The sequence below is a fragment of the Cherax quadricarinatus genome, unplaced genomic scaffold (genome assembly GCF_038502225.1).
Source record: "Cherax quadricarinatus isolate ZL_2023a unplaced genomic scaffold, ASM3850222v1 Contig1398, whole genome shotgun sequence".
NCBI classification, from domain to species: domain Eukaryota; kingdom Metazoa; phylum Arthropoda; class Malacostraca; order Decapoda; family Parastacidae; genus Cherax; species Cherax quadricarinatus.
Window position 1 is genome coordinate 66,632 of NW_027196424.1, and position 25,295 is coordinate 91,926.

At 43.3% G+C, this 25,295-nt stretch overlaps 1 protein-coding gene across 1 annotated transcript in view; it reads right to left on the reverse strand.

The window, feature by feature from the left end:
* Positions 1-23,473, reverse strand: part of LOC128687088 (uncharacterized) — a gene marked incomplete at its 5' end in the record, with an annotated part of 66,127 nt that extends 42,654 nt beyond the window's left edge. The window contains 4 exons of the mRNA XM_070080981.1: positions 10,396-10,749; positions 15,630-15,770; positions 21,133-21,315; positions 23,270-23,473. Of these exons, the coding sequence (XP_069937082.1) occupies positions 10,396-10,749; positions 15,630-15,770; positions 21,133-21,315; positions 23,270-23,473 (882 nt within the window). The remainder of the gene's footprint in view (positions 1-10,395; positions 10,750-15,629; positions 15,771-21,132; positions 21,316-23,269) is intronic.
* Between the last annotated feature and the right edge of the window lie 1,822 nt (positions 23,474-25,295).

The window sequence follows — 25,295 nt, forward strand, 5'->3', positions numbered from 1 at the left end:
GAGAGGTCACAGCAGTATATACACTGTACCTTCAGAGAGGTCACAGCAGTATATACACTGTACCTTGAGAGAGGTCACAGCAGTACATACACTGTACCTTGAGGGAGGTCACAGCAGTATATACACTGTACCTTGAGAGAGGTCACAGCAGTGTATACACTGTACTTTGAGAGAGGTCACAGCAGTAAATACACTGTACCTTGAGGGAGGTCACAGCAGTATATACACTGTACCTTGAGAGAGGTCACAGCAGTATATACACTGTACCTTCAGAGAGGTCACAGCAGTATATACACTGTACCTTCAGAGAGGTCACAGCAGTACATACACTGTACCTTGAGAGAGGTCACAGCAGTATATACACTGTACATTCAGAGAGGTCACAGCAGTATATACACTGTACCTTGAGAGAGGTCACAGCAGTATATACACTGTACCTTGAGGGAGGTCACAGCAGTATATACACTGTACCTTGTGAGAGGTCACAGCAGTACATACACTGTACCTTGAGAGAGGTCACAGCAGTATATACATAAGAACATAAGAACATATGAAAGGAGGAACACTGCAGCAGGCCTGTTGGCCCATACTAGGCAGGTCCTTTACAATTCATCCCACTAACAAACATTTGACCAACCCAACTTTCAATGCCACCCAAGAAACAAGCACCGATGTGCAAGTCCCACTCAAATCCAACCCCTCCCACTCATGTACTTATCCAACCTAAATTTGAAACTACCCAAAGTCCTAGCCTCAATAAACCAACTAGGTAGACTGTTCCACTCATCAACTACCCTATTTCCAAACCAATACTTTCCTATGTCCTTTCTAAATCTAAACTTATCTAATTTAAATCCATTACTGCGGGTTCTCTCTTGGAGAGATATCCTCAAGACCTTGTTAATATCCCCTTTATTAATACCTATCTTCCACTTATACACTTCGATCAGGTCTCCCCTCATTCTTCGTCTAACAAGTGAATGTAACTTAAGAGTCTTCAATCTTTCTTCATAAAGGTCAGAAAGGTCACAGCAGTATATACACTGTACCTTGAGAGATGTCACAGCAGTACATACACTGTACCTTGAGAGAGGTCACAGCAGTATATACACTGTACCTTGAGAGAGGTCACAGCAGTATATACACTGTACCTTGAGAGAGGTCACAGCAGTATATACACTGTACCTTGAGAGAGGCCATAGTAGTATATACACTGTACCTTGAGAGAGGTCACAGCAGAATATACACTGTACCTTGAGAGAGGTCACAGCAGTATATACACTGTGCCTTGAGGGAGGTCACAGCAGTATATACTCTGTACCTTGAGAGAGGTCATAGTAGTATATACACTGTACCTTGAGAGAGGTCACAGCAGTATATACACTGTACCTTGAGGGAGGTCACAGCAGTAAATACACTGTACCTTGAGAGAGGTCACAGCAGTATATACACTGTACCTTGAGAGAGGTCATTGTAGTATATACACTGTACCTTGAGAGGTCACAGCAGTATATACACTGTACCTTGAGGGATGCCACAGCAGTATATACACTGTACCTTGAGAGAGGTCACAGCAGTATATACACTGTACCATGAACGAGGTCACAGCAGTATATACACTGTACCTTGAGAGAGGTCACAGCAGTATATACACTGTACCTTGAGGGAGGTCACAGCAGTAAATACACTGTACCTTGAGAGAGGTCACAGCAGTATATACACTGTACCTTGAGAGAGGTCATAGTAGTATATACACTGTACCTTGAGAGAGGTCACAGCAGTATATACACTGTACCTTGAGGGAGGTTACAGCAGTAAATACACTGTACCTTGAGAGAGGTCACAGCAGTATATACACTGTACCTTGAGAGAGGTCATAGTAGTATATACACTGTACCTTGAGAGAGGTCACAGCAGTATATACACTGTACCTTGAGGGAGGCCACAGCAGTATATACACTGTAACTTGAGAGAGGTCACAGCAGAATATACACTGTACCATGAACGAGGTCACAGCAGTATATGCACTGTACCTTGAGAGAGGACACAGCAGTATATACACTGTACCATGAAGTAGGTCACAGCAGTATATACACTGTACCATGAAGGAGGTCACAGCAGTGTATACACTGTACCTTGAGAGAGGTCATAGCAGTATATACACTGTGCCTTGAGAGAGGTCATAGCAGTATATACACTGTACCTCGAGAGAGGTCACAGCAGTATATACACTGTACCTTGAGAGAGGTCACAGCAGTATATACACTGTACCTTGAGAGAGGTCATAGCAGTATATACACTGTACCTTGAGAGAGGTCACAGCAGTATATACACTGTACCTTGAGAGAGGTCATAGCACTATATACACTGTACCTTGAGAGAGGTCACAGCAGTATATACACTGTTCCTTGAGAGAGGTCATAGCAGTATATACACTGTACCATGAGGGAGGTCACAGCAGTATACACACTGTACCTTGAGAGAGGTCACAGCAGTATATACACTATACCTTGAGGGAGGTCATAGCAGTATACACCCTGTTCCTTGAGAGAGGTCACAACAGTATATACACTGTACCTTGAGAGAGGTCACAGCAGTATATGCACTGTACCTTGAGAGAGATCACAGCAGTATATATACTGTACCTTGAGAGAGGTCACAGCAGTATATACACTGTACCATGAAGGAGGTCACAGCAGTATATACACTGTACCTTAAGAGAGGTCACAGCAGTATATACACTGTACCATGAAGGAGGTCACAACAGTATATACACTGTACCATGAAGGAGGTCACAGCAGTATACACACTGTACCTTGCGAGAGGTCATAGCAGTATATACACTGTTCCTTGAGAGAGGTCACAGCAGTATATACACTGTACCTTGAGAGAGGCCATAGCAGTATATACACTGTACCTTGAAAGAGGTCATAGCAGCATATACACTGTACCTTGAGAGAGGTCACAGCAGTATATACACTGCGCCTTGAGAGAGGTCACAGCAGTATACACACTGTACCTTGAGAGAGGTCACAGCAGTATATACACTGTACCTTGAGAAAGGTCATAGCAGTATATACAGTGTACCTTTAGAGAGGTCACAGCAGTATATACACTGTATTTTGAGAGAGGTCACAGCAGTATATACAATGTACCTTGAGGGAGGTCACAGCAGTATGCACACTGTACCTTGAGAGAGGTCACAGCAGTATATACACTGTACTTTCAGGAAGGTCATAGCAGTATTCACCCTGTTCCTTGAGAGAGGTCACAACAGTATATACACTGTACCTTGAGGCACATCACAGCAGAATGTACACTGTTCCTTGAGGCAGATCACAGCAGTATATACACTGTACCTTGAGAGAGGTCACGGCAGTATATACACTGTACATTGAGAGAGGTCACAGCAGTATATACACTGTACCTTGAGAGAGGTCACAGCAGTATATACACTGTAACATGAAGGAGGCCACAGCAGCATATACACTGTACCTTGAGAGAGGTCACAGCAGTATATACACTGTACCATGAAGGAGGTCACAGCAGTATATACACTGTACCATGAAGGAGGTCACAACAGTATATACGCTGTTCCTTGAGAGAGGTCACAGCAGTATATACACTGTACCTTGAGAGAGGTCACAGCAGTATATACACTGTACCTTGAGAGAGGTCACAGCAGTATATACACTGTACCTTGAGAGAGGTCACAGCAGTATATACACTGTAACTTGAGAGAGGTCACAGCAGTATATACACTGTACCTTGAGAGACGTCACAGCAGTATATACACTGTACCTTGAGAGAGGTCACAGCAGTGTATACACTGTACCTTGAGAGACGTCACAGCAGTATATACACTGTACCTTGAGAGAGGTCACAGCAGTGTATACACTGTACCTTGAGAGAGGTCACAGCAGTATATACACTGTACCTTGAGAGAGGTCACAGCAGTATATACACTGTACCTTGAGAGAGGTCACAGCAGTATATACACTGTACCTTGAGAGAGGTCACAGCAGCATATACACTGTACCTTGAGAGAGGTCACAGCAGTATATACACTGTACCTTGAGAGAGGTCACAGCAGTATATACACTGTACCTTGAGAGAGGCCATAGTAGTATATACACTGTACCTTGAGAGAGGTCACAGCAATATATACACTGTACCTTGAGAGAAGTCACAGCAGTATATACACTGTGCCTTGAGGGAGGTCACAGCAATATATACACTGTTCCTTGAGAGAGGTCATAGTACATACACTGTACCTTGAGAGAGGTCACAGCAGTATATACACTGTACCTTGAGGGAGGTCACAGCAATAAATACATTGTACCTTGAGAGAGGTCACAGCAGTATATACACTGTACCTTCAGAGAGGTCATAGTAGTATATACACTGTACCTTGAGAGAGGTCACAGCAGTATATACACTGTACCTTGAGGGAGGCCACAGCAGTATATACACTGTACCTTGAGAGAAGTCACAGCAGTATATACACTGTACCATGAACGAGGTCACAGCAGTATATACACTGTACCTTGAGAGAGGTCACAGCAGTATATACACTGTACCTTTAGAGAGGTCATAGTAGTATATACACTGTACCTTGAGAGAGGTCACAGCAGTATATACACTGTACCTTGAGGGAGGTCACAGCAGTAAATACACTGTACCTTGAGAGTGGTCACAGCAGTATATACACTGTACCTTGAGAGAGGTCACAGCAATACATACACTGTACCTTGAGAAAGGTCACAGCAGTATATACACTGTACCTTGAGGGAGGCCACAGCAGAATATACACTGTACCTTGAGAGAGGCCATAGCAGTATATACACTGTACCTTGAGAGAGGTCATAGCAGCATATACACTGTACTTTGAGAGAGGTCACAGCAGTATATACACTGCACCTTGAGAGAGGTCACAGCAGTGTATATACTGTACCTTGAGAGAGGTCATAGCAGTATATACACTGTACCTTGAGAGAGGTCACAGCAGTATATACACTGTACCTTGAGGGAGGTCACAGCAGTATATACACTGTAACTTTAGAGAGGTCACAGCAGTATTTACACTGTACCTTGAGAGAGGTCATAGTAGTATATACACTGTACCTTGAGAGAGGTCACAGCAGTATATACACTGTATCTTGAGGGAGGCCACAGCAGTATAAACACTGTAACTTGAGAGAGGTCACAGCAGTATATACACTGTAACTTGAGAGAGGTCACAGCAGTATATACACTGTACCATGAACGAGGTCACAGCAGTATGTACGCTGTACCTTGAGAGAGGTCACAGCAGTATATACACTGTACCATGAAGGAGGTCACAGCAGTATATACACTGTACCATGAAGGAGGTCACAGCAGTATATACACTGTACCTTGAGAGAGGTCATAGCAGTATATACACTGTTCCTTGAGAGAGGTCACAGCAGTATATACACTGTACCTTGAGAGAGGTCATAGCAGTATATACACTGTACCTCGAGAGAGGTCACAGCAGTATATATACTGTACCTTGAGAGAGGTCACCGCAGTATATACACTGTACCTTGAGAGAGGTCATAGCAGTATATACACTGTGCCTTGAGAGAGGTCATAGCAGTATATACACTGTACCTCGAGAGAGGTCACAGCAGTATATATACTGTACCTTGAGAGAGGTCACCGCAGTATATACACTGTACCTTGAGAGAGGTCATAGCAGTATATACACTGTACCTTGAGAGAGGTCACAGCAGTATATACACTGTACCTTGAGAGAGGTCATAGCAGTATATACACTGTACCTTGAGAGAGGTCATAGCAGTATATACACTGTACCTTGAGGGAGGTCACAGCAGTATACACACTGTACCTTGAGAGAGGTCACAGCAGTATATACACTGTACCTTGATGGAGGTCATAGCAGTATACACCCTGTTCCTTGAGAGAGGTCACAACAGTATATACACTGTACCTTGAGGCAGATCACAGCAGTATATACACTGAACCTTGAGGCAGATCACAGCAGTATATGCACTGTACCTTGAGAGAGGTCACAGCAGTATATATACTGTACCTTGAGAGAGGTCACAGCAGTATATACACTGTACCATGAAGGAGGTCACAGCAGTATATACACTGTACCTTGTGAGAGGTCATAGCAGTATATACACTGTACCTTGAGAGAGGTCACAACAGTATATACACTGTACCTTCAGAGAGGCCATAGCAGTATATACACTGTACCTTGAGAGAAGTCATAGCAGCATATACACTGTACCTTGAGAGAGGTCACAGCAGTATATACACTGCACCTTGAGAGAGGTCACAGCAGTATTTACACTGTACCTTGAGGGAGGTCATAGCAGTATATACACTGTACCATGAAGGAGGTCATATCAGTATATACACTGAACCTTCAAGGAGGTCATAGCAGTATATGCACTATACCATGAAGGAGGTCATTGCAGCATATACACTGTACCTTGAGGGAGGTCATAGCAGTATTTACACTTTACCTTGAGGGAGGTCACAGCAGTATATACACTGTACCGTGATGGAGGTCATAGAAGTATATACACTGTACCTTGAGGGAGGTCATAACAGTATATACACTGTACCTTGGGAGAGGTCATAGCAGTACATACACTGTACCTTGAAGGAGGTCATAGCAGTATATACACTGTACCTTGAGGGAGGCCGTAGCAGTATATACACTGTACCTTGAGGGAGGTCATAGCAGTATATACACTGTAACTTGAGGGAGGTCATAGCAGTATGTACACTGTACCTTGGGAGAGGTCATAGCAGTACATACACTGTACCTTGAAGGAGGTCATAGCAGTATATACACTGTACCTTGAGGGAGGCCATAGCAGTATATACACTGTAACTTGAGGGAGATCATAGCAGTATATGCACTGTACCTTGAGGGAGGTCATAGCAGTATATACACTGTACCTTGAGGGAGGTCATAGCAGTATATACACTGTACCTTGAGGGAGGTCATAGCAGTAAATACACTGTACCTTGAGGGAGGTCATATCGGTATATACACTGTACATTGAGGGAGGTCATAGCAGTATATACACTGTACCTTGAGGAAGGTCATAGCAGTATATACACTGTACCTTGAGGTAGGTCATAGCAGTATATAACTGTACCATGAATTAGGTCATAGCAGTATATACACTGTACCATGAAGGAGGTCATAGCAGTATATGCACTGTACCATGAAGAAGGTCATAGCAGTATATACACTGCACGTTGAGGGAGGTCATAGAAGTATATACACTGTACCTTGAGAGAGGTCATAGCAGTATATACACTGTACCTTGAAGAAGGTCATAGCAGTATATACACTACCTTGAGGGAGGTCATAGCAGTATATACACTGTACCTTGAGGGAGACCATAGCAGTATATACATTGTACCCTGAGGGAGGTCATAGCAGATACACACTGTACCTTGAGGGAGGTCATAGCAGTATATACACTGTACATTGAGGGAGGTCATGGCAGTATATACACTGTACCTTGAGGAAGGTCATAGCAGTATATACACTGTACCTTGAGGGAGGTCATAGCAGTATATAACTGTACCATGAAGGAGGTCATAGCAGTATATACACTGTACCATGAAGAAGGCCATAGCAGTATATACACTGTACCATGAAGGAGGTCATAGCAGTATATATACTGTACCTTGAGAGTGGTCATATCGGTATATACACTGTACCTTGAGGGAGGTCATAGCAGTATATACACTGCACCTTGAGGGAGGTCATTGCAGTATATACACTGCTCATTGAGGGAGGTCATAGCACTATATACACTGTACCTTGAGGGAGGTCAAAGCAGTATATACACTGTACCATGAAGGAGGTCATAGCAGTATTTACACTGTACCTTGAGAGAGGTCATAGCAGTATATACACTGTACCTTGCAGGAGCTCATAGCAGTATATACACTGTACCTTGAGGGAGGTCATAGCAGTATATACACTGTACCTTGAGGGAGGTCATAGCAGTATATACACTGTACTTTGAGGGAGGTCATAGCAGTATATACACTGTACCTTGAGGGAGGTCATAGCAGTATATACACTGTACCTTGAGGGAGGTCATAGCAGTATATACACTGCACCTTGAGGGAGGTCATTGCAGTATATACACTGCTCATTGAGGGAGGTCATAGCAGTATATACACTGTACTTTGAGGGAGGTCATAGCAGTATATACACTGTACCTTGAGGGAGGTCATAGCAGTATATACACTGTACCTTGTGAGAGGTCATAGCAGTATATACACTGTACCTTGAGGGAGGTCATAGCAGTATATACACTGTACCTTGATGGAGGTCATAGCAGAATATACACTGTACCTTGAGGGAGGTCATAGCAGTATATACACTGTATCATGAAGCAGGTCATAGCAGTATATATACTGTACCTTGAGACAGGTCATAGCAGTATATACACTGTACCTTGCAGGAGCTCATAGCAGTATATACACTGTACCTTGAGGGAGGTCATAGCAGTATATACACTGTACCTTGAGGGAGGTCATAGCAGTATATACACTGTACTTTGAGGGAGGTCATAGCAGTATATACACTGTACCTTGAGGGAGGTCATAGCAGTATATACACTGTACCTTGAGGGAGGTCATAGCAGTATATACACTGCACCTTGAGGGAGGTCATTGCAGTATATACACTGCTCATTGAGGGAGGTCATAGCAGTATATACACTGTACTTTGAGGGAGGTCATAGCAGTATATACACTGTACCATGAAGCAGGTCATAGCAGTATATACACTGTACCTTGAAGGAGGTCATAACAGTATATACACTGTACCTTGAGGGAGGTTATAGCAGTATGTACACTGCACCTTGAGAGAGGTTATAGCAGTATATACACTGTACCTTGAGGGAGGTCATGGCAGTATATACACTGTACCTTGAGGGAGGTCATAGCAGTATATACATTGTACCTTGAGGGAGGTCATAGCAGTATATACACTGTACTTCGAGGGAGGTCATAGTAGTATATACACTGTACCTTGCGGGAGGTCATAGCAGGATATACACTGCACCTTGAGGGAGGTCATTGCAGTATATACACTGCACATTGAGGGAGGTCATAGCAGTATATGCACTGTACCTTGAGGGAGGTCATAGCAGTATATTCACTGTACCTTGACGGAGGTCATAGCAGCATATAAACTGTACCTTGAAGGAGGTCATAGCAGTATATACACTGTACCTTGAGGGAGGTCATAGCAGTATATACACTGTACCTTGACGGAGGTCATAGCAGCATATAAACTGTACCATGAAGGATGTCATAGCAGTATATACACTGTACCTTGAGGGAGATCATAGCAGTATATACACTGTACCTTGACGGAGGTCATAGCAGCATATAAACTGTACCTTGAAGGAGGTCATAGCAGTATATACACTGTACCTTGAGGGAGGTCATAGCAGTATATACACTTTACCTTGAGAGAGGTCATAGCAGTACATACACTGTACCTTGAGGGAGGTCATAGCAGTATATTCACTGTACCTTGAGGGAGGTCATAGCAGTATATACACTGTACCTTGATGGAGATCACAGCAGTATATACACTGTACCTTGAGGGAGGTCATAGCAGTATATACACTATACCTTTAGGTAGGTCATAGCAGTATATACACAGTACCTTGAGGGAGGTCACAGCAGTATATGCACTGTACCTTGAGGGAGGTCATAGCAGTATATACACTGTATCTTGAGAGAGGTCATAGCAGTATATACACTGTACCTTGAGAGAGATCACATCAGTATATACACTGAACCTTGACGGAGGTCATAGCAGCATGTACACTGTACCTTGAGGGAGATCACAGCAGTATATACACTGTACCTCGAGGGAGATCACAGCAGTATATACACTGTACCTTTAGAGAGGCCTCAGCAGTATATACAGTGTACCTTGAGGAAGGTCATAGGAGTATATACACTGTACCTTGAGGGAGAGGTCACAGAAGTATATACACTGTACCTTGAGAGAGGTCACAGCAGTATATACACTGTACCTTGAGAGACGTCATAGCAGTATATACACTGTACCTTGAGACATGTCATAACAGTATATACACTTTACCTTGAGAGAGACCATAGCAGTACATATACACTGTACCTTGAAACATGTCATAACAGTATATACACTTTTCCTTGAGAGAGACCATAGCAGTACATATACACTGTACCTTGAGGGAGGCCATAGCAGTATATGCACTGTTCCTTGAGAGATGTCATAGCAGTATATACACTGTGCCTTGAGAGAGGTCATAGCTGTATATACACTGTACCTTGAGAGAGGTCATAGCAATATATACACTGTACCTTGAGAGAGGTCATGACCCAGGTTTGTGCCTGGGAGTCCCAGGTTATATCTGAGTGAAAGTAGCCAGCTAAGGCAGGTCGTCCTCCACCCTCGCCCTCCAACACGTACTGCCTGTTGAAGGGTGACGTGTCGCACGCTCCAGGGCCCCGGAGCTGGATGGTGGACCTTAGGGGGAACTCGCAGGCGACGCAGAAGGTGTAAGAGTCGAGGCAAGCGATGTCGGACCAACGGGCAGGAAATTCATCGTACAGCATAACTAGACAATTCTCCGAGGTGCCCCCGTTGGGGCCCACGCCTCGCCAGGGGCCCTCCCACCTCACTGGCTCGCCAGAGAAGTACACCCACTGGCGCTCCTGCAGTTAGAATGCACACTGCCTTAGTAACTCGTAAAGATAACTTACTGACAAGCCAGTGCTGACACTAGCAAGTCAGTTAGGTTAGGTTAGGTAAGGTTCGTCAGGAAACAGGACAAATGTTTCCTGACGCGGGTCTTAGTCAGATGATGACCCGCCTTTGGAGCTTTTGGTCATCTGACCGAGGCCTTCCGCTGGCTTACCGGTCCACCCCTTTAAAAATTATGGTCATTTATAACCATTGTGCTGACATTAGCAATTCAGTTCTGGAACTAGCTAATCAATGGTAACACTAGCAACTCAGTGGTGACAATAGCAACTCATTGCTGACACTAGGAACTCAGTGCTGGCTATTGCGACCCCTGAATGGGTCACACTGTATATAATGTTTATAACCTGTTCATATAATTTTATATTGCTTATATTTGCGATATTAGCTAAATCGTAAATATATTGCTTTATATTATTATTTGACTTAGTTATATTATTAGGTAGGATGTAACATTTATATATTATTCAGTGCTAATAGTTCGAGTGTTAAGTAGCTGACAACATTGTCTAACTACTGTAGTTTTCACTTCGCTTGTTTTGCTGCCGGCTTCTGTGTTGCTGGGTAGCAGCAGTCCACGGAGAGTCACGTGATCAGGGGGGGTGATCACACCTCGCCTGGAGTGAGTGTCTGCCTGGCCTGCACTTTCTTGTCTGTTTGACGTACCTTCCAACAACACGGCCTCTCCAGCTCTCCATTGCTGGCCCTTGTTGGAAGATCGTCTCTGTCGCTTTCCTGTTGTTGGTTCTGTGTAACTCTGTTCACAGAACATAGCCTAGACTTAGTGATTTTCGACGTTGTACTGAGGTTGTGTGTCGCATAGACACTCTGAGAAACTCAGGTCCTGAGCTGTAGCTTCTGACCTACCTTGTACTGGTATCTGTGTACTGTCACAGTCGGGGATTTTCTTATGCTGAACTTAGATTCAGTAGTATGGGAGTTTTTTAACTTTTGTGGAGGATCTGCAAATGGTCCCTACTTAGTGTCGTTATATTATCTCCTTGTTCCTGATTCTGTGTCGCAGTTGCTTGTTACATTGCTGTTCGGCTTATCAGTCGTTTTATTGTTCAAGCAAGCTCTTCTGATTGCCAGTTGGTCAAGAAGTTAGTTTATGTGAGGACTTTTAATCAGTCACTGGTTAAGTCTAGTCGAGTCTTCAGACATAACGAACTACTTAGAGCACTTACACACACACACTCACACACACACAATCTTACTTGTATATATTTGTATTATGTTATTAAATGTTAACAATGTACCAGACGGTACTTAAAAGCCATAAAGACGTGATATGAACCTTCAGCACAATACTACTGTACACCAGAGAAGTGTAGGAACTTGTATCCTATATTATATTCAATTGATTACTTTAATTTACTTTGATATTACACGCCTAGACGACTTTATTGTTATTAATAAACTTATTAAATTTTAATTTCTTTAGTTAGTAGCCTACCAGTTGTAATCCTGAAGCACTATTGAATCTTACTAAATTCTAATGGATAATTGGACCAGGATACTGACTACTTGTTACGAAAACCCAGTAACAGGCTGGATGCTAGAAGGGCAGTCCTTTCTAGTATTCACTGGAGATCTCTATCATTATTAGATATCGCGTTTTTTGTAACACTGACACTAGCAACTCAGTGCTGACACTAGCAACTCTGCTGACACTAGCAACTCTGCTGACACTAGCAACTCTGCTGACACTAGCAAGTCAATACTGACACTAGCAACTTAATACTGACACTAGCAACTCAATGCTGACAGCAACTCAGTGCTGTCACTAGCAACTCATTGCTGACACTAACAAGTCAATACTGACACTAGCAAGTTAATACTGACACTAGCACCTCAGTGCTGACACTAGCAACTCAGTGCTGACACCAGGAACTCAGTGCTGACACTAGCAAGTTAGTGGTGACACTAGCAAGTCAGTGGTGACACTAGCAAGTCACTGGTGACACTAACAAGTCAGTGGTGACACTAGCAAGTCAGTGGTGACACTAGCAAGTCAGTGGTGACACTAGCAAGTCAGTGGTGACACTAGCAAGTCAGTGGTGACACTAACAAGTCAGTGGTGACACTAACAAGTCAGTGGTGACACTAACAAGTCAGTGGTGACACTAACAAGCCAGTGGTGACACTAGCAAGTCAGTGGTGACACTAACAAGTCAGTGGTGACACTAGCAAGTCAGTGGTGACACTAACAAGTCAGTGGTGACACTAACAAGTCAGTGGTGACACTAACAAGCCAGTGGTGACACTAGCAAGTCAGTGGTGACACTAACAAGTCAGTGGTGACACTAGCAAGTCAGTGGTGACACTAACAAGTCAGTGGTGACACTAACAAGTCAGTGGTGACACTAACAAGCCAGTGGTGACACTAGCAAGTCAGTGGTGACACTAACAAGTCAGTGGTGGCACTAGCAAGTCAGTGGTGACACTAACAAGTCAGTGGTGACACTAACAAGCTAGTGGTGACACTAGCAAGTCAGTGGTGACACTAACAAGTCAGTGGTGACACTAGCAAGTCAGTGGTGACACTAACAAGTCAGTGGTGACACTAACAAGTCAGTGGTGACACTAGCAAGTCAGTGGTGACACTAACAAGTCAGTGGTGACACTAGCAAGTCAGTGGTGACACTAACAAGTCAGTGGTGACACTAACAAGTCAGTGGTGACACTAGCAAGTCAATGGTGACACTAGCAAGTCAGTGGTGACACTAGCAAGTCAGTGGTGACACTAGCAAGTCAGTGGTGACACTAACAAGTCAGTGGTGACACTAACAAGTCAGTGGTGACACTAACAAGTCAGTGGTGACACTAGCAAGTCAGTGGTGACACTAACAAGTCAGTGGTGACACTAGCAAATCAGTGGTGACACTAACAAGTCAGTGGTGACACTAACAAGTCAGTGGTGACACTAACAAGTCAGTGGTGACACTAACAAGTCAGTGGTGACACTAACAATTCAGTGGTGACACTAGCAAGCCAGTGGTGACACTAACAAGTCAGTGGTGACACTAGCAAGTCACTGGTGACACTAGCAAGTCACTGGTGACACTAACAAGTCAGTGGTGACACTAGCAAGTCAGTGGTGACACTAACAAGTCAGTGGTGACACTAACAAGTCAGTGGTGACACTAACAATTCAGTGGTGACACTAGCAAGCCAGTGGTGACACTAACAAGTCAGTGGTGACACTAGCAAGTCAGTGGTGACACTAGCAAGTCACTGGTGACACTAACAAGTCAGTGGTGACACTAGCAAGTCAGTGGTGACACTAACAAGTCAGTGGTGACACTAGCAAGTCAGTGGTGACACTAACAATTCAGTGGTGACACTAGCAAGTCAGTGGTGACACTAGCAAGTCAGTGGTGACACTAACAATTCAGTGGTGACACTAGCAAGTCAGTGGTGACACTAACAATTCAGTGGTGACACTAGCAAGTCAGTGGTGACACTAACAATTCAGTGGTGACACTAGCAAGTCAGTGGTGACACTAACAATTCAGTGGTGACACTAGCAAGTCAGTGGTGACACTAACAAGGTAATACTGACACTACCTAGTCAGTGCTGACACTAGCAGGTAGAGCTTTATAGAGCGTTATAAAGCCTTATAAAGCTTTATCAAGCTCTACATGGCGCGAAACATCGTCTCAATAATACCTATAATTACCACACATTATAATTATATACATTATAATTATAGATTCACTGTACACACACAGGGGTCACAAACACAGGGGTCACACACACAGAGGTCACACACACAGGTGTCACACACACAGAGGTCACACACACAGGTGTCACACACACAGAGGTCACACACACAGAGGTCACACACACAGGGGTGACACAGAGGTCACACACACAGGTGTCACACACACAGGGGTCACACACACAGAGGTCACACACACAGGGGTCACACACACAGAGGTCACACACACAGGTGTCACACACACAGAGGTCACACACACAGAGGTCACACACACAGGGGTCACACACACAGAGGTCACACACACAGGTGTCACACACACAGGGGTCACACACACAGAGGTCACACACACAGGGGTCACACACACAGAGGTCACACACACAGGTGTCACACACACAGGGGTCACACACACAGGGATCACAAACACAGGGGTCACTCACACAGAGGTCACACACACAGGTGTCACACACACAGAGGTCACACACACAGGTGTCACACACACAGAGGTCACACACACAGAGGTCACACACACAGGGGTCACACACATAGAGGTCACACACACAGGTGTCACACACACAGGGGTCACACACACAGTGGTCACACACACAGGGGTCACACACACAGAGGTCACACACACAGGGGTCACACACACAGGGGTCACACACACAGGGGTCACACACACAGGGGTCACACACACAGGGGTCACACACACAGGGGTCACACACACAGGGGTCACACACACAGGGGTCACACACACAGAGGTCACACACACAGGTGTCACACACACAGAGGTCACACACACAGGTGTCACACACACAGAGGTCACACACACGGGTCACACACACAGGGGTCACACACACAGGGGTCACACACACAGGGGTCACACACACACAGGAGTCACACAGGGGTCACACACACAGGGGTCACACAACTCTTATGTGCCATTGGAGATCATCTGGTATGATCCAGGGAAGGACAGGGTACCTCCAGTCCCTTGTATCAAGATCCCTAAAACCTACATGAAGGTAAGGAGGAGAGACTTTTGATGCAGGCGAAATTCCTTCATAAAATGCTGTTTAGAGAGTAAGTTAGACAAAAGTTCTAGGTACCTGAGGGTCATCTCTGGCACCCAGCCAGAGGTAGGCAGCACCGTGTCTTCCTGAACAGAAAGCAGCTTGTTCAGCTGTGGTCTGATACAACCAGCTGTTCTCCTCTCTTGAGACTGGTACACCCACCTGTCCGCCCACCACCTGTGTGAGAGAGATGGTTAGTCAATCCTACCTGTTGCTCCACCTGCCTCTAAGTGTTCGGTCATGTAGAGAGCATGGAGAAGGGATGGACAAGTGATATAGTGTTTGTAAATATTATCCCCCGTTTGCCAATTGTTAAGCATTTCAATTTTTTTTTCATTGTTCACTGTATGTGGCAGAATTTGATGAAATATCTGGGTTGAGTTTGATTGGTGTCGTGGGTACGGGAGTAAATTCTTGGGTAGTGGCCTTGTATGAGACAGTAGGCCTTCTGCAGTGTTCCTATAATCTTATGTTCTTATGTCTGGGGAGTGACCATCCAGCTTCGGCTAGGTGTGTATCTCTGGGATGGAAGGAAGGGGCGAGGGAGGTTTTTAAATGGGTGTGTGCTGTAACATCTACCAGTCATGTGTTGAACGTGTTAAATGAGAGTGAGTAGTCACATGTGAGGAAGGTGACAGTTCGAGTGGGATATACAGTGCCTGTACTCTGAATGATGGGTGAAGGTTGTAAATACAGTGCCTGTACTCTGAATGATGGGTGAAGGTTGTAAATACAGTGCCTGTACTCTGAATGATGGATGAAGGTTGTAAATACAGTGCCTGTACTCTTGAATGATGGATGAAGGTTGTAAATACAGTGCCTGTACTCTTGAATGATGGATGAAGGTTGTAAATACAGTATCTGTACTCTTGAATGATGGATGAAGGTTGTAAATACAGTATCTGTACTCTTGAATGATGGATGAAGGTTGTAAATACAGTGCCTGTACTCTTGAATGATGGATGAAGGTTGTAAATACAGTGCCTGTACTCTTGAATGATGGATGAAGGTTGTAAATACAGTGCCTGTACTCTTGAATGATGGGTGAAGGTTGTAAATACAGTGCCTGTACTCTTGAATGATGGATGAAGGTTGTAAATACAGTGCCTGTACTCTTGAATGATGGATGAAGGTTGTAAATACAGTGCCTGTACTCTTGAATGATGGATGAAGGTTGTAAATACAGTGCCTGTACTCTTGAATGATGGATGAAGGTTGTAAATACAGTGCCTGTACTCTTGAATGATGGATGAAGGTTGTAAATACAGTGCCTGTACTCTTGAATGATGGATGAAGGTTGTAAATACAGTGCCTGTACTCTTGAATGATGGATGAAGGTTGTAAATACAGTGCCTGTACTCTTGAATGATGGATGAAGGTTGTAAATACAGTGCCTGTACTCTTGAATGATGGATGAAGGTTGTAAATACAGTGCCTGTACTCTTGAATGATGGGTGAAGGTTGTAAATACAGTGCCTGTACTCTTGAATGATGGATGAAGGTTGTAAATACAGTGCCTGTACTCTTGAATGATAGATGAAGGTTGTAAATACAGTGCCTGTACTCTTGAATGATGGATGAAGGTTGTAAATACAGTGCCTGTACTCTTGAATGATGGATGAAGGTTGTAAATACAGTGCCTGTACTCTTGAATGATGGATGAAGGTTGTAAATACAGTGCCTGTACTCTTGAATGATGGATGAAGGTTGTAAATACAGTGCCTGTACTCTTGAATGATGGATGAAGGTTGTAAATACAGTGCCTGTACTCTTGAATGATGGGTGAAGGTTGTAAATACAGTGCCTGTACTCTTGAATGATGGATGAAGGTTGTAAATACAGTGCCTGTACTCTTGAATGATGGATGAAGGTTGTAAATACAGTGCCTGTACTCTTGAATGATGGATGAAGGTTGTAAATACAGTGCCTGTACTCTTGAATGATGGATGAAGGTTGTAAATACAGTGCCTGTACTCTTGAATGATGGATGAAGGTTGTAAATACAGTGCCTGTACTCTTGAATGATGGATGAAGGTTGTAAATACAGTGCCTGTACTCTGAATGATGGATGAAGGTTGTAAATACAGTGCCTGTACTCTTGAATGATGGATGAAGGTTGTAAATACAGTGCCTGTACTCTGAATGATGGATGAAGGTTGTAAATACAGTGCCTGTACTCTTGAATGATGGATGAAGGTTGTAAATACAGTGCCTGTACTCTGAATGATGGATGAAGGTTGTAAATACAGTGCCTGTACTCTGAATGATGGATGAAGGTTGTAAATACAGTGCCTGTACTCTTGAATGATGGATGAAGGTTGTAAATACAGTGCCTGTACTCTTGAATGATGGATGAAGGTTGTAAATACAGTGCCTGTACTCTTGAATGATGGATGAAGGTTGTAAATACAGTGCCTGTACTCTTGAATGATGGATGAAGGTTGTAAATACAGTGCCTGTACTCTTGAATGATGGATGAAGGTTGTAAATACAGTGCCTGTACTCTGAATGATGGATGAAGGTTGTAAATACAGTGCCTGTACTCTGAATGATGGGTGAAGGTTGTAAATACAGTGCCTGTACTCTTGAATGATGGATGAAGGTTGTAAATACAGTGCCTGTACTCTTGAATGATGGATGAAGGTTGTAAATACAGTGCCTGTACTCTTGAATGATGGATGAAGGTTGTAAATACAGTGCCTGTACTCTTGAATGATGGATGAAGGTTGTAAATACAGTGCCTGTACTCTTGAATGATGGGTGAAGGTTGTAAATACAGTGCCTGTACTCTTGAATGATGGATGAAGGTTGTAAATACAGTGCCTGTACTCTTGAATGATGGATGAAGGTTGTAAATACAGTGCCTGTACTCTTGAATGATGGATGAAGGTTGTAAATACAGTGCCTGTACTCTTGAATGATGGATGAAGGTTGTAAATACAGTGCCTGTACTCTTGAATGATGGATGAAGGTTGTAAATACAGTGCCTGTACTCTTGAATGATGGATGAAGGTTGTAAATACAGTGCCTGTACTCTTGAATGATGGATGAAGGTTGTAAATACAGTGCCTGTACTCTTGAATGATGGGTGAAGGTTGTAAATACAGTGCCTGTACTCTTGAATGATGGATGAAGGTTGTAAATACAGTGCCTGTACTCTTGAATGATGGATGAAGGTTGTAAATACAGTGCCTGTACTCTTGAATGATGGATGAAGGTTGTAAATACAGTGCCTGTACTCTTGAATGATGGATGAAGGTTGTAAATACAGTGCCTGTACTCTTGAATGATGGATGAAGGTTGTAAATACAGTGCCTGTACTCTTGAATGATGGATGAAGGTTGTAAATACAGTGCCTGTACTCTGAATGATGGATGAAGGTTGTAAATACAGTGCCTGTACTCTTGAATGATGGATGAAGGTTGTAAATACAGTGCCTGTACTCTGAATGATGGATGAAGGTTGTAAATACAGTGCCTGTACTCTTGAATGATGGATGAAGGTTGTAAATACAGTGCCTGTACTCTGAATGATGGATGAAGGTTGTAAATACAGTGCCTGTACTCTGAATGATGGATGAAGGTTGTAAATACAGTGCCTGTACTCTTGAATGATGGATGAAGGTTGTAAATACAGTGCCTGTACTCTTGAATGATGGATGAAGGTTGTAAATACAGTGCCTGTACTCTTGAATGATGGATGAAGGTTGTAAATACAGTGCCTGTACTCTTGAATGATGGATGAAGGTTGTAAATACAGTGCCTGTACTCTTGAATGATGGATGAAGGTTGTAAATACAGTGCCTGTACTCTGAATGATGGATGAAGGTTGTAAATACAGTGCCTGTACTCTTGAATGATGGATGAAGGTTGTAAATACAGTGCCTGTACTCTGAATGATGGATGAAGGTTGTAAATACAGTGCCTGTACTCTTGAATGATGGATGAAGGTTGTAAATACAGTGCCTGTACTCTGAATGATGGATGAAGGTTGTAAATACAGTGCCTGTACTCTGAATGATGGATGAAGGTTGTAAATACAGTGCCTGTACTCTTGAATGATGGATGAAGGTTGTAAATACAGTGCCTGTACTCTTGAATGATGGATGAAGGTTGTAAATACAGTGCCTGTACTCTTGAATGATGGATGAAGGTTGTAAATACAGTGCCTGTACTCTTGAATGATGGATGAAGGTTGTAAATACAGTGCCTGTACTCTTGAATGATGGATGAAGGTTGTAAATACAGTGCCTGTACTCTGAATGATGGATGAAGGTTGTAAATACAGTGCCTGTACTCTGAATGATGGGTGAAGGTTGTAAATACAGTGCCTGTACTCTGAATGATGGATGAAGGTTGTAAATACAGTGCCTGTACTCTGAATGATGGATGAAGGTTGTAAATACAGTGCCTGTACTCTTGAATGATGGATGAAGGTTGTAAATACAGTGCCTGTACTCTGAATGATGGATGAAGGTTGTAAATACAGTGCCTGTACTCTTGAATGATGGATGAAGGTTGTAAATACAGTGCCTGTACTCTGAATGATGGATGAAGGTTGTAAATACAGTGCCTGTACTCTTGAATGATGGATGAAGGTTGTAAATACAGTGCTTGTACTCTGAATGATGGATGAAGGTTGTAAATACAGTGCCTGTACTCTTGAATGATGGATGAAGGTTGTAAATACAGTGCCTGTACTCTGAATGATGGATGAAGGTTGTAAATACAGTGCCTGTACTCTTGAATGATGGATGAAGGTTGTAAATACAGTGCCTGTACTCTGAATGATGGATGAAGGTTGTAAATACAGTGCCTGTACTCTTGAATGATGGATGAAGGTTGTAAATACAGTGCCTGTACTCTGAATGATGGGTGAAGGTTGTAAATACAGTGCCTGTACTCTGAATGATGGATGAAGGTTGTAAATACAGTGCCTGTACTCTGAATGATGGATGAAGGTTGTAAATACAGTGCCTGTACTCTTGAATGATGGATGAAGGTTGTAAATACAGTGCCTGTACTCTTGAATGATGGATGAAGGTTGTAAATACAGTGCCTGTACTCTGAATGATGGGTGAAGGTTGTAAATACAGTGCCTGTACTCTGAATGATGGATGAAGGTTGTAAATACAGTGCCTGTACTCTGAATGATGGATGAAGGTTGTAAATACAGTGCCTGTACTCTGAATGATGGATGAAGGTTGTAAATACAGTGCCTGTACTCTGAATGATGGATGAAGGTTGTAAATACAGTGCCTGTACTCTGAATGATGGATGAAGGTTGTAAATACAGTGCCTGTACTCTGAATGATGGGTGAAGGTTGTAAATACAGTGCCTGTACTCTGAATGATGGGTGAAGGTTGTAAATACAGTGCCTGTACTCTTGGATGATGAATGAAGGTTGCATATACAGTGCCTGTACTCTGAAGGATGAGTGAAAATTGTACTTGTCCCTGATGTGTATCCTAGGTGAAGGGTCTGATCCTGGTGCCTATTTTAGGTGAGCATAAGCAGGTATGAGTACCAGGTCACCTACCTGGCACAGGTGCCTGGCCTGGGAGAGTGTGTAGCGGTGAGGGAAGAAGGTGAGCCTCCTGGTGGAGTGGTCACAGACCGCGTCCCTGGGGCGACTCACCCACGACACGCCACCCATGGTCTGCCACGACTGTCGCGACCAGCCCAACACGTCGCCCTCCACGTACAACACGCACGACGACAGCTGTACACATGGGTGATAGAGAGGACTTTCACTTTGACGAAGCGTGCCGTTATCAGTTATATATATATTTATACATATATATATATATATATATATATATATATATATATATATATATATATATATATATATATATATATATATATATATATATATATATTTATATATATATATATAGAGAGAGAGATAGGGAGAGAGAGAGAGAGAGAGAGAGAGAGATTGACCTTAGGCAGTTCACCAACGCTAAGTTAAGACTGACAGCTGGAAATTACCATGGGAATTACCGTCAACGGGAGACGGGATGAGTAGAATAAATAATAAACGAGAGACAAGAGGGAACGAAAATAAACGAACAACGGAAGAAAGGGAAGCGCCAAACGAAGCAAGAAATACAAGGAAATCAAAAATATTCACAAACACAAACAGGACTGTTAACAGATTAAGAGATAAAACAGGATTGTTAACAGATTAACGGATAAAACAGGAGTGTTAATAGATTAACAGATAAAACAGGACTGTTAACAGATTAAAAGATTAACACATTAATGGGATCCTGTAAACAGGAGTTGTAGATCCTGTAAAAAAGAGGGTTACAGGTCATGAAAACAAGTTGTGAATCCTGTAAACAAATTACAGGTCTTGTAAACAGACTGTAAATAATGTAAATCAGTTACAGGTTCTGTAAACAAGTTGTACGTCCAGTAAACAAGTTATAGGTCTTGTAAGAAAGTTGTAAATCCTGTAAACGTGTTATAGTTCTTGTAAAGAGGTCATGGATGTTGTAAACAAGTTGTAAATATTGCAAATAAGTTGTAAATCTTGTAAACAAGTTGTAAATCTTGTAAACAAGTTGTAAATCTTGTAAACAAGTTGTAAATCTTGTAAACAAGTTGTAAATCTTGTAAACAAGTTGTAAATTTTGTAAACAAGCTGTAAATCTTGTAAACAAGTTGTAAATCTTGTAAAAAAGTTGTAAATCTTGTAAACAAGTTGTAAATCTTGCAAACAAGTTGTAAATCTTGTAAACAAGTTGTAAATCTTGTAAACAAGTTGTAAATCTTGCAAACAAGTTGTAAATCTTGTAAACAAGTTGTAAATCTTGTAAACAAGTTGTAAATCTTGTAAACAAGTTGTAAATCTTGTAAACAAGTTGTAAATCTTGCAAACAAGTTGTAAATCTTGTAAACAAGTTGTAAATCTTGTAAACAAGTTGTAAATCTTGTAAACAAGTTGTAAATCTTGTAAACAAGTTGTAAATCTTGTAAACAAGTTGTAAATTTTGTAAACAAGCTGTAAATCTTGTAAACAAGTTGTAAATCTTGTAAACAAGTTGTAAATCTTGTAAACAAGTTGTAAATTTTGTAAACAAGTTGTAAATCTTGCAAACAAGTTGTAAATCTTGTAAACAAGTTGTAAATCTTGTAAACAAGTTGTAAATCTTGCAAACAAGTTGTAAATCTTGTAAACAAGTTGTAAATCTTGTAAACAAGTTGTAAATCTTGTAAACAAGCTGTAAATCTTGCAAACAAGTTGTAAATCTTGTAAACAAGTTGTAAATCTTGTAAACAAGTTGTAAATCTTGTAAACAAGCTGTAAATCTTGCAAACAAGCTGTAAATCTTGTAAACAAGTTGTAAATATTGCAAACAAGTTGTAAATCTTGTAAACAAGTTGTAAATCTTGTAAACACTTTATTGGCCATGTAAGCAAGTTGTAAACTGCACTGACCTGACAGTCTCACTCACCTGACTGACAGTCTCACTCACCTGACTGACAGTCTCACTCACCTGACTGACAGTCTCACTCACCTGACTGACAGTCTCACTCACCTGACTGACAGTCTCACTCACCTGACTGACAGTCTCACTCACCTGACTGACAGTCTCACTTACCTGACTGACAGTCTCACTCACCTGACTGACAGTTTCACTCACCTGACTGACACTCTCACTTACCTGACTGACAGTCTCACTCACCTGACGGACAGTCTCACTCACCTGACTGACAGTCTCACTCACCTGACTGACAGTCTCACTCACCTGACTGACAACCTCACTCATCTGACTGACAGTCTCACTCACCTGACTGACAGTCTCACTCACCTGACTGACAGTCTCACTCACCTGACTGACAGTCTCACTGTAGACAGCCTGTACTGTCTGCACAGACAGCCCATGCTGTCTGCCAGTTTAGTTCATATTTCGCGCTATGCTGGTGCTGCCACCTATACCTTGCCACTTCAGTATGCCCAGACTTGCCTCGCCCTCACTCACACAGCGGCCTGGCATCAACACACAAGTACTCCCAGCTCTCTCTCGCGGGCATGGCCCTGCCCGGGCCATGGGCACAAACACACAAGCCTGTGTAACCCAACACTAGTTATCAATAAAGTAAGAAGCCTCCGAAGACGTATATCATTTAACCACCCGCTACCAGAATACCAAACAAGCCCGTTATAAATGTGTCGAAAGTCTTCGAGAATTGTGAGTGGCGTCACAGTGACCCCACGCTACAGCGTCCCACGCTACAGTGTCCCACGCTGTTTCTCAAGTCACTTGTATGTTGCTGTTATTGTTCAGCTCAGCACAGCTGTTTCAGCAAGCCAGAGGTGAGTTTTGTGGTGATTTCTGCGTCCAGTATGAGCTTCTCCACGTGTTTGTGGGTGGAGGAGGAGGAGGAATGGCTAGATGCTCGCCCTGCCATACACTCACCCACGCTCCTCGCCACCACACTACCATACACTCACCACTGCCCACTCCCTCTGCTGTGTTTTCTGCTGTTTTCCATGTGAATTCATTGCCAGAACTGTGTATCCGAGTGCCCGAGGCCACTCGAAGCTGTGTGGATCAGCATGCCACGTAGGTCACGACACCACGTGGATCGACACCACGGTGGGTGTGGGCGATGTCACGTGGATCTACCAGCCACGTGAGTTACCAGATGTCCCAAGGCCACATGCTGTGGTCTGCTGCCCGCATCACATTGACGTCACTTCACGATGTCTGCCTGACGTCACCTCATGATGTCTCCCTGACGTCACCTCGAGATGTCTGCTGACGTCACAGCCCTGCTGACGTCACCTCGCGACATCACGCTTGACATCACATATGTCACATCGAGTGTTTCTAGTAATTATTTTAGTATTGTCGAGAAGATTGAGAGAAAATATATGTCGTGTGTTAATTAATTCCTCTCAGTCAGTGTTCTCACATGTTAGTGTACCGTATGTACAGTGGTGTGTTTTTAAAGTTTCCGTGTGTCCAGTGAGGTCTGAGCCAGACCTGAGTGGCACCACTGTGCTAAGTCACCCGTGTGACCAGTGTGTTTGACAGCTGATTACTCAGCCCTGAGCGTACGAGCCCTCTTGTACAGAAAGCTTTTATACTCGTCACTCGTGATGTTCTGCAGAATCGTACCTGCTACGATTCCCATCGAGATTTGTTTCACTTCACCTCCAGACCTTCAGAGTGCAGTTATATGTAGAGAAACAAATCTGGGGACGCTTAGACTAACCTCTGCTATAACTCCAACTGTCGAGAGATGACACGCTGTGTCAGCCTCGTGTCACAAGCTTCAGTGAGCAGCCTGCACAAAGATGATGTCACTTTGACTGCTAGCTCTCTCACTGCAGTCTGGTGTATGATGTTACGACTCCCAGATGTTTCGCCCAGTCGTCTCTGCCACGACTCGCTCCACAACTCGCTCGACGCTCGCCGGCAGTGACAGCCCAGCGACAGTACCAGTTGAGAAGTGTCCTCCTGAGTCGCTTGCCAGAAGTCCTGCCCAGTTGCCGAGTTTTGTCGACGCCTCTCTCGAGGGCACCAGCATGTCGTGCCCCAGGTTGAGTGAAAACCTGCAGCGACTCCTACGATGTCTGCTTCACCGTTCCAGAGGAGACCGTACCCTGTTACGTCACAGCTCAGCCGCAGCGATGTCTCCCGTGTTGCAGGTGTTGCAGTATCTGTCCAGACGCAGGAAGGC